General features: G+C 27.7%; 2 protein-coding genes across 5 annotated transcripts; one reads left to right on the top strand and one right to left on the bottom strand.

Annotated features, from left to right (window-relative positions):
* Positions 1–221: 221 nt before the first annotated feature.
* Positions 222–4898, bottom strand: LOC145190498 (sodium-coupled neutral amino acid transporter 5-like). Of its 3 annotated transcripts, none has more exons than XM_090089536.1 (8): positions 4706–4898; positions 2831–3250; positions 2386–2460; positions 1841–1983; positions 1452–1746; positions 1089–1232; positions 811–957; positions 222–570 (listed from the first exon to the last, which is right to left on the bottom strand). In XM_090089536.1, exons 2-8 carry the CDS (start codon positions 3239–3241, stop codon positions 361–363), a joined length of 1425 nt encoding a protein of 474 aa, XP_089945662.1. In that variant the 5' UTR covers positions 3242–3250; positions 4706–4898; the 3' UTR covers positions 222–360. The 3 variants fall into 3 exon arrangements, with proteins under 3 accessions (XP_089945662.1, XP_089945663.1, XP_089945664.1); XM_090089537.1 differs by lacking the exon at positions 4706–4898 and adding an exon at positions 3649–3785; XM_090089538.1 differs by lacking the exon at positions 4706–4898 and having other exon boundaries at positions 2983–3134.
* Positions 4899–4997: 99 nt separating this feature from the next.
* Positions 4998–11206, top strand: LOC145190205 (KRAB domain-containing protein 2-like). Of its 2 annotated transcripts, none has more exons than XM_080067002.2 (6): positions 4998–5399; positions 5751–5879; positions 7228–7422; positions 7866–8265; positions 10043–10212; positions 10481–11206. In XM_080067002.2, the coding sequence occupies exons 1-6, from the start codon at positions 5085–5087 to the stop codon at positions 10955–10957; spliced, it is 1686 nt and encodes a 561-aa protein (XP_079923128.2). In that variant the 5' UTR covers positions 4998–5084; the 3' UTR covers positions 10958–11206. The 2 variants fall into 2 exon arrangements, with proteins under 2 accessions (XP_079923128.2, XP_079923129.2); XM_080067003.2 differs by having other exon boundaries at positions 5124–5517.
* Positions 11207–11308: the final 102 nt, after the last annotated feature.

Here is an 11308-nt window from a genome sequence, read left to right as displayed (position 1 = left end):
CGGATAAAAAGTTTACACTTTAGTTGCAAATGTTAAAAAAATCATCACAGAAGATTTATAATTTAAAATCATCACAGAAGATTTATAATTTAAAAGGAAAAAAAGTATTAAACAACCTGACACTTTCAGTTTTGAATTCACTTTTTATTTAAAAAGAATTTTAATTAAAAAATTCAAATTCGAGCAGCAAAAAATGTAAAAAATAAAATACATAATGTAAAAGTATATATACACATGGTTAAAATATTTAAAAAAAGCATGTTATAGTCATGAAGACAATAACTTTTAAACATAAGATCTCAAAGGAAATTGAGAGATTAATTCAAATATATATATATATATACTCATACTGTTGATAAATTACTTAACAGGTGAAACAATATTCATGACTGCATGATAAAGACCAACACATAGCAATATTACACCAAGTGTTAGCAAAAAGAAAGCTGAAACTTGTTTATGATCAGGGCGTTCAGGATGCTTACGTATTCTCAGGTAAAAAGCAGGAGGAATTATGTATATAAGTGTAGTACAACCAACAGAACCAACAAAACCCCATATCATATTTACCTTAAAATAAATAACAAATAACTTAACAGAAAATCAGAAAATTTAACTTATTCATTAAACAAAAGAATATGTGTGTGTGTGTGTGTGTGTGTGTGTGTGTGTGTGTGTGTGTGTGTGTGTGTGTGTGTGTGTGTGTGTGTGTGTGTGTGTGTGTGTGTGTGAAAAAGGTGTTAAAATTAATGCAAACAAACAAGATATGACATGAATAAACTGTTTTTAGAAGAAAGCTTTTTTGATTACTTGAGGAACAGAATAGGCAAGAATGTAACTTGTTCCAACTAAGATCACTGTCTCTAAGAACCAAACAAATTTATTCGGACCAGTTAATCTTTCATTAGAAATGGCAGAAATGAATTTTGAAACAGAAATATTTCCATGCCAAATGATCTAAAAAGAAAAACATTAAAAAAAAGCAATATATTGAAGTATACAAAAATTTAGGTTTTAAATTAAGAATTAAAATCCTTATGTTATAAAAAGTAAATACAACAAATCTAAACATAGATTAGTGCACTAACCTTATTTAGTGCCAAACGACAAGGCACAATTAATAGTGGATAACCTAACAAAAGCACCAAACATAAAGCAACTCTACCAACATTAATAATATGATCATTAGCAGCATAATTCTTGGTAAAATCTTGGTCTGTAAACTTACGAAACTAAATTTAAAAGTAACAACTAAAAGTTTGCTAAAAACAACTTATATATAAAAAAAAAAAAAAATCACCACATTTAAATTTTAATGCTTGTTGTCACTGTAATTGTTTTTTAGCACATACTTCAGAAAATAAAAAAAAAACAACTGAAAATGAAATTCTTTTAAAGTGTACTGTTAAAAGGTTATAACAAGAAAAACCTGCTTTTAACAAACCAATTACCTGAACATATCCAAAGAAGCTAACTAAGAAATTCACTAGATAAGTAAGACCCATGGACATAAATAGAATCAACCTCTTATTTTCTCTAGTTTGAAATCGAAGTTCACTATGCATTGGTAGAATGTTAAAGTGGCATGAAAATGTAAGTTCTGCAATTGAGATACACGTGAAAAATTCTTGAAATGTTTTTGGATACAACTTTACTGGATTGTCAACCTTATCAAAAGGACCACCAATACTTTCAGCCAATGATCGATAAGTTACTGATACACATATTAATAAGCCACAAATAACACTAAAAATTTAAATGCAAATTTATGTTTAATAAAATTAGCTTATTTACATTGAAATAAATAAAATTAAATATATAAAAACTTCTGCTTTAATACCTTAGTCCAGAAGTATACTTCAGAGCAGATAAGTTTTTACATAGTGAAATAGGGAAGACAATTGCAGCACAGATTGATAGTAAAAGAATCTTCTTAGCCCAAATACTATTTTTTCCAGTTACCAGTTGAACTAATGGTTCAATCTTAATAATTCAATTTTATATAAGTTAAATGGTTATTTAAAAGCTTTAAACTAACTAAAAAAATTCAGACAAAATATCAAAACATGCAAATCAGGACACTGACTTCATAACAATGATTACTTGGTTTGTCAAGCGTTTTCAAACACATCAAGCAATATTTTATATAATTTATATTAAATAATATTTAAAAAAACGTTTGAGTTTCATTTTTAGTTGCTTTTAATTAGGTAAGCTTTAAGATAAAATTAAACAAAACTTTTCATTATCTTTAACTTATTACTAAAAGTAATTAAAATTTTCTTTAATTCATCATTAAAAATCTTCACTTAGAGAAGATGAGACAACTCAAAAACCAAGTGACCTCAAAATGTTTAATTATAAACAGATAAAACAATTACTTACTTGATCTGTCATTAAAATGAAGTAAGCCACAGAACATAAAAATAAAACAATAAATAACAGTATTTGCACAGCAACCTGGAAAAGAAAGTTATAGAAAATTAGAATTACAAAAAATATTTGCATAGCACCTGCAAATAATCATAATGCCTAATATATCTTAAAATTTTAACATGTACACTTGAATTAACTTGAGAGATCTTAAATTGAAAAAATGAACACATTCAAGTTAATTAGAGGGTTGATACATTTTGATCACTATTGAATAAACAGAAAATTCTTAACTATATAAGAGAAGAGTTATATGTTAATATTGACATGATTTTATCTACTTTATTTTCATTTTATAAAATGGGGAACATTAGTGGCTTATTTTTTTTCTGTTTGAAATCCATTTACATTTTCAAAAAGAAATGAAAATTTAAAAAAATAAAAAATAAAAAAAAACCTCTCCTAATCTTCCGAAAGCTACTTTTGCTACATCTTCAATATTTTTAACTCTGCCATGACAATACTTTTTACTGTTTATAATTAGAAATGCAGAGTAAGTTGAAGATATCAAGACAAATAATAAAACACAGGTTGCAACAATAAAGCCACCTTGTTGAAATGCATATGGTAAAGACAATAATCCTCCACCAATCATAGTTGAAATTAATGTAAATATAGAAGAAAAGATGCTCCCATGTCTCTCACCATGACTTTCTCTGCTGGAACTTATTCCATCATAATGAATATAAGGGGCAGTATCATTTACTAGAAATTCATTTTCATCTGTATTTTCATTATCATCATCTTCATCAGACAATTCAGATGCAAATTCTGAACTGTTTTGTATATTGAAGTCTTTAGCATCCATACTCAAATTCTGAAAAAGTACATACATACATACATACATACATACATACATACATACATACATACATGCATGCATGCATGCATGCATACATACATACATACATACATGCATGCATGCATGCATGCATACATACATATACATTATACATACACATATATATATATATATATATATATATATATATATATATATATATATATATATATATATATATATATATATATATATATATATATATATATATATATATATATATATATATATGCACATTATATATATAATAGGGATATGACAATTTTTAAAAGTCAAGAAAATACAATTTGCAAGTTCAACTCTTTAAAAATGTCACCTCTCCATAAACTTTTATGTGCAAAATAAGCTTTTTTAAATAAAAAATACAAACATACTAGCTTATAATACTCATTTGTCAAAAGAAATTTAATGTTAATCTTTTCAATGCTTTTGAACAATAGAAGTTGATCCTGTATAACTTAAAATCCACATTCAGCACAAATATTTGACCATTGACCATTGGAGTTGATGTTGGCTCAACAGACCAAAAAATCCTAAAGGTTTTTATTGTTCTTGAGTGATTTTTGCAAACATTCGCGAGATTATTGTAGTTGTCCTGATTCTATAACTTGCCAGAAAACCAGATGCCACTGGAATACCACAGCCACTAACAAAATCACATGATGACTGACCTTTGGCTGTCTGTTCTCAAAGTAAAACATATATTAACTAAGCTTAGATTGCTCAGCTTAGATTTTTAGGACGAATTCTTTGTGCATCTTTAATTATGGTACAGTAGTAAGCTCTAACATCTGTTGACATCTGAAGATCTAAGTCCCTATCTTTGTGGTGCAGCCATTCTCTTTTTTCATCAGTTACATTTAACAAGTTGGAAAAGTCTTGTGCTCCTGGTCTTCTGCTGCCTTTCATATTAAAAAAGTACAATAAAAATTTTTTTCCACTGTAGATTTAACTTCTCGATAAGATTTTTACTTCTTTAACCACAACTCTCTCCTGTCTACTTTTCAGATTTACAGCCAAGCACTTAAATCTGTCAATAAATTAAGTGCTTGACTTTAAATCTGTAAATGTTATTCTGTTTAGTTCATTTGATACAGAGTGTCATGCTATTCTGTTTAGTTCATTTGGTACAGACTGTCAACAATCTTTGAATAATTTCTTGCATTCATTGATTTCAAACCTCACCAAATTTGATTCCTTAGTTTCTTATTCAACTCTTAAAGATGACTATTTTTAGGCAACTTGACTTTAGTCTCATCAAATTATAATTTGATAGTTAATTTAATTAGTTACAAGAAAACAAATCTTATGATTTAGACTATCAAAAGAGGTAGTTTATAACATATCAAAAGGTGATTAACAAATATATTATATAATATGAAAGATTATGTAACAGGCATTGACACTAGAAATAAATTGAAGATGTGTTACCTTAAACTGTATCTACCTAACAAAACAAAAAGATACGAGAAAACAGTTTTCAGTTAGGGGGTACTCGTTTCTAAGATATAACACTTTCTAATGTTATTTTCTGTTTAAAAATGTAGATTCTCCACTCATAGTGGCATGGAAAAAAAATATTTTAAAAGTTTTTTTGGTTTTGTAAGCAAGTATACACATTACGAAATATAATTGCGAAATTTAAAATCACATTTGTTGTTTTCCTAGAAACAACTATGTTATTTCTTGATTGATTAAGGCATTTTTTCCGTATATTTGCTATATTTCTTGCGAGCTTGGGATCTAGACGTACAACTGGGCACGTTTATATTTTTCTATTTAGCTTCTGCCCAAAGTATTTGGTCCCATCATGGAGAAGTTAGATAAACCACCAGCAGGAAATGAAAGCGAAAGTATTGTCGAGGAAACAAAAACCTCTGTTAACAAAGAGGAATTTAATAATTGGTTAATTAACAAAATAACAAGGCAAAGTACCATGATATCGCGGAGTTATGGTGAAAAAATTATAGATTACTTGAGAATGCTTCGTGAAAAAGGACCAGACGACGCCGGTATTAGAGCGAAATATACGTCTTCTTTCAGATTTCAAGTCAAAAAGAGAAAGTTCCAGCTGATTAATGTTGTTGGTCTTGGAGATATTCTATGTTTACCTATTAAGGATAAGGTAGATAGTTATCAAAATATTTTCAGAGAAATAATATTCCAAAAGAAAATATTTAGTGCCGACTGATTTCCAGAGTATTGTTTTGAGGAAAATTACAGGATTTACATAAAGGAGCTATGTAAGTACAAAGGAATATTGAATTATGGTGAATTCAGTATTGTGAGTTTCATAAGAGGATGTTGTTAGAAGGGAATGGATATCACTATCAATCATAAACTTTGGTTTAAAGCCAAGACACTAATTCATTTAGTTACAATGTTACATCTTTTTTTTTTTTTTTTTTTTGATAATATATAATAAAAAATGATTAATTTTTTAAACTGTTTTAATTTGTTTATACTTATTCATTAGAGCTCAAACAGTCATGCCATGCTTGGACAACATCGCCAGCTTATTTTTAAAGAAGATATGTTTGATGTTATTGAAGCTGCCCATAAAAATGGCTCAAAGCATCGTGGTTATAAGGGAACATTTGTAAAGGTTTGTTATTTAAAGTAGAGAAATAAAGTGTAAAAAAACTCTATAGTATTTAAATTCCTGGGATGCAGCACTTGTTTTTACAAAATGATCAGTAAAAAGTTTACATTATTTACTAAAATTCACTCAATTACCATTTGATTAATATATCCATTCCATTCCAATCCATTTGATAGATTTATTATAGCAAGATTATTAATTATTAATTAAATTTAATGAGCATACAAATCCAATGAAGGAACAATTTGTGTGTGGTTGGTGTGTATCTTTGGGGAGGACTGTGCGTGTGAGAGTTAAGTTTAGTGCATAAAGTTGAAGTTGTCAGATTTTTTGATCTGAAGCTGCTATATTTGCCACTGTTCTTATTTCCACAAATTACCTGTAAATCGGATATTTCTTTATTGTTGATGTCTCCCCATACCATGATAACTTGTCCAAACTTTGGTTTACTGACCGTCAGCCTCTCTTTAGATTGTCACCAATTTTAATTGTATAGTTAAGCAACTTTTATCACTCAAAATTTAGTTATTCCATCTTGTTTTTATGATCTTGTCACCATTTGACTCTTTTTGTTTTGTACATAAGTGAAAAGGGATCCAAACTTTTGTTCCATACTTTAGTATGCTGCTTTGTTTAAGCACCTTTTAAGAGTTTAAGAACTAACCAGAAGGCTTCCTGCATCAGATGAGCTAATAAGGTGGTTGTCTGGTGATTGCAGGTCACCTTTAAGAATACCTTAATAAGTTTTCTCTTATTCTTTGTTTTCAAAGTATCAGGTTGACCACTTCCAACTTCTCTTTTTAAAAAGAATACTGATACATTTTCTTCAAAACTCTAAATATTATCTTTAAGAGTACTCTCGACATTTGTGAAAAAGTTTTGGCATTGCTAAATCTATTATTTAATCTTTCAATATTTCATGGATATTTTATAAATTTTACAAAATTACAGTTTTTAAATGCTAATTGAGAAATGTAATAATCAAAATGCTACTACAACCACTGCAACTTCAATGCATATTAATAATCTTAAAAGATTTTTACTAATATTTAAGGTAATAGTCATTGTCAAATTTTAAAGTCACTATATAACATTATCAGAAATGCTAAAAGAGTTATGTTGTAGACTGTTCTGTGTTTATATTTATGCAAATATACACACATACACAAAGCTTTTTCATGTAACCTACATTAAGTGCTCTTTTGTCTTTCATATAAAACTTTTTTTATAGCATGAATTTAATTGATTTATTTTACTGTTTCCAATTAACTAAAACACACAATATTTATTTTATCCTTTTAGTCTAATGAATTAAAAAAAAGTTCTGTTAATTTCTCTGTTCTGTTAACAGCTAAGTGCCACATATTGTAGCATACCAAGAGATGTTGTGCGTAAATATGTATCATTGTGCAAGTTCTGTCAGAAAGAGCATGCCTGTTACATTCCTACAAGTACTAAGAACCATCCTAAGAATCAACCTAAAGATAAGGCTAACTTACCACCAAAAAAAAAAGAATTTGAGATGTCTTTTATGACTAGATGCCAGGTAAATTTATATTCATAAAAATGAAGCTTTGCAATAATCTATCAATCAAATGCCATCAAATGCAATACTTTTTTAGTTTAGATTGCTTATTCAAGTTTCAATAAGGAAATATTTAAACATTCATGGGAATAATAAATCATTAATTTTGAAATGTGGGTTTTTTTTCATTAGAACCAATATTTATCACTCGGATGGGTTGTTATTGTTTTACACTCAAAAACTATACCTTTTCAAAATAATACAAAAAAATAAGTTCTGTTTACTTAATAGCTTAAGCAAACACTGAGTTTTAATTACCACAGTCTGGGAGGATTCAAAATTAAATAAATTCAAAATATAAATATCAGTTTGAAATACATTATATATATTGTGTAAAAATTATTTTACACAATATATATAATGTATTTCAAACTGATTTTTATATTTTGAATTTATTTACACAGATTGATATACTTGATATGCAGACTGCTCCTGATACAGAAGGCAATTTCTCTTTTATTGGACACTTTACAGACCATCACACTAAATATAATGTTTTATTTCCATTAAAAACATCAGATGCTGCTTATGTTGCTAGAAAACTCTGCAGATATGTTCTTGGTCATTTTGGACTTCCACAAATCATGCATTCAAATATGGGTCGTAAATATGTAGATGAACTAATTACATGGATACTTCAGTTTTGGTCTACAGATGCACAAATAATTAATGGGAACCCACGAACAAAAAGATTAGCTTCACTTTTACAACAGCGTCAAAGAACTATAATGATTCTTATTGAGACCATACAATCAAAGCAGATCGGTTGTCCTAATTGGTCATTATGGTTGCCAGGCATACAATGTAAGTATTAAAAGTTTTTTTGTTTAAGGAATTCTTTCTTTTTCTGAAAAAAAACATTTTTCAATTTAAAGTCTAATTGCAGATAATTTAGTTATTAATATTTTTCAGCAAAGCTGTTTTTGAGCAACTATGTCATAATTACAGACTTATACAGCAACACAGCTGTATGCTATGAAAGTGAAATCATCTTTTCTTGTTATATTGCCAGGTGGTTTAACATTAAACACATCCTTTGTTACTAATTTGTGTATTTAATACTAATTTAAATAATAATAAATGAAAAATAACCCAAAAAATCCAGACAACTAGTGTTTACCAGATTAACAAGATTTTAACGACTTCTCATTTCTAAGATCTGGTGTAAATTTTGTGCACATAAATATTGCTAATGAATTTTTGTCCTTGTAACACAAAAATTTATATTCTTTTCTCTCAATTTAAAAATTGTAGATTTTTTTTTAAGGGTAGTAATGCTAGAGCTTGTAAATCATAAATGAAGTCTATTTTAAAGAATGTTTGAAGTATTTTATTTGAATTTTTTTTGAATCTTTGACTTAAAGATACCATTTTCTTCATGATCAAGTATGGTAAAATATGTACATTTAGATGTGAAATGTATGTATTATATCATTACTAACCTACTTTATTTATATTTATTACTTAATCTATATTTATTTAATATCTCAGGAGTCAAAATTTATCAATTGTTTGAAAATTGTTAATTTGAGCTTTGAAAAAGAAAGTCCAACTTTAGAAAAGGTTCTGCTCCTATTTAAAAAGACGGTCAACAATCTACCTGAGTTTTTTTGGAAATCCATTTGTTTTCCAGTGGCATAAAAATTGAAAACTCTTTTTCAATTTATTTAGTAAAGATAGCCTGGAAAAAAAAACTTATATTACATGCCTGTCCTCAAAATTTTAAATCTTTAGACTTATCATATAGAATATCCCCTGAGTTATGCATTGCTGATAAATTGGATCAATTACTCTGCCCAATTAAAAAATGATAGGTGCTCTAACATTGTTATTCATCTGTTTAACAATATTTAAACTAAACTCATGCTTTTTTTTGTTAAAAATCTCAGAAATACCATAAAACCAACTGTAATAATGTTAGTTTGAAATCAGTTCTTGTAGTCAATATATTGAAATAGATTTTAATCAAAGAAACTGGTTTTAATACTCTTTGTAAGTTATTTTGAATTAGCACTGATTGATGTTTTATTACATATGATATAGTAGAGCACTTATAGAGGTGTAGCAACAGAAAGGTTGATCCATTTTTTTATGACATTCACCAAAAATATTTTTTGTTGTATCTTCTTTAAAAAATGACTTTTTGTTCATCTTTGTAAATTTATCCATTAAGAATTTAATTTCTTGTGGAAAAGTTATTTGGAATTTTTTGACAAAAAAAGAAAATTTTTATTTACTAATATAATGACAACTTTGAAATGCAAGCTCTGTAACATTATATATATATATATATATATATATATATATATATATATATATATATATATATATATATATATATATATATATATATATATATATATAATTGCATTTACTTGCGTAATGTTTATATCAGTTCTGTATTTTCTTTGTGTAATGTTTATATATTTTTTGCATATAGATGTGTTATATATATATCTTTTTGCATTTATTTGTATAATTTTTATATCATTATTTTATATCAATATTTGTTATTATTTTTGCATTTACTTGTGTAATGTTTATACCTTTTTTTTTTTTTTTTTTCTATTAATGTTTTTAGACACTTTAAATACAAATCAATTTGAACCAAGCAGTCTTGCAGCATTCGAAAATGTTTTTAAACGACGCCCAAAAGTTTACTCGTATTCTCTTTCTTGCAAAGACATTCCCCGTGAAGAAGATATGCTCGAGAACAACGATGAAGAACAAACAGAGAGATCTATAAACGAGGTGAGTTGAGCTAACTAAAGCTTTTTAACGTGGTAAATTTTATTAATCATACTAGTTCATATATTTATCATAAAGTCTCCCTCAACTTAATGATAAATATATGAACTAATATGATTAATAAAACTTGCTTCCGATTTTATTCAAAATGCTTGCCCTGATGTTTGTAAAAGTATTATTTACTGTAAAAAAACATCAGGCATTGTATTTACTATAATGTATATCAGTATTCGTTTATTGCAATTTCCAATTTATTGTAACTTATTTATAGGTATTAACAGTTTCTGTCTCCGAATTTATTGGAGATGGTAGCTCCCTAATAATAACACAGCTAAATGAAAATAATACCAATAAAACGCGCGAGGACGAAACTGGCTCTATACCTTCTCCTAATATTTTAACTGCTGCTTCTCTTGATGGAATGGCTTTATCTTTAAATGACCAATTTACAATAATCGGCACGACATTAAGTGTTGATGGGCAAGCTATACAAATACCTTATGTCGGTATATCAGCAGCAACCCTCAGTAAAGGTGTGATCGATGCAGTTCAGAAATTCGAAAGCCAACAGCAAGGTTTTGAACACTTAAACGAGATAGAAATGCAAGATGAATCTGAAAGCACGGAAGAGAAAGGAACGGGGGTTATTATTACAACGAAAAATAATATGACTTTAAACTGCTTAGAAATGGGAGTTGACATATTAACTAGTGATGAAATAACGAGAAATAGTCGCATAGAAGAATAATATATATATAAAAAATCTTCTAAGCTTTCTAACCCTTAATTTAAAATAAAACGGTTTGAACCTAACCCTAACATTCCCGCCATTTAAAATATTTTACGTTTAACGTTCTTAGAAATAGTCAAACGTTATTTAACAACAAGTTTTTGTGTTTTAATTTCACAAGTTGAGCAACGAAATAGTTTTTACTTTTCACTTTTGGCATGAAGAGATTAATGATTATTAGTAGAAGTAAATTATTTCAACTCAAAACATACACTAGTGATTTGCGCGTATTTCACATAAACGCTCCTTGCGTGGTTTTCACAAGCAGCAAATAGCAGATGTGATAATTATATTTAAAGAAATTAGATT

Source organism: Hydra viridissima, unplaced genomic scaffold (assembly GCF_058129835.1).
Source record: "Hydra viridissima isolate aposymbiotic clone 2 unplaced genomic scaffold, HvirCarnegie_v1 scaffold_6, whole genome shotgun sequence".
Taxonomy (NCBI): Eukaryota; Metazoa; Cnidaria; class Hydrozoa; order Anthoathecata; family Hydridae; genus Hydra; species Hydra viridissima.
This window is presented reverse-complemented; position numbering and strand designations above follow the sequence as displayed.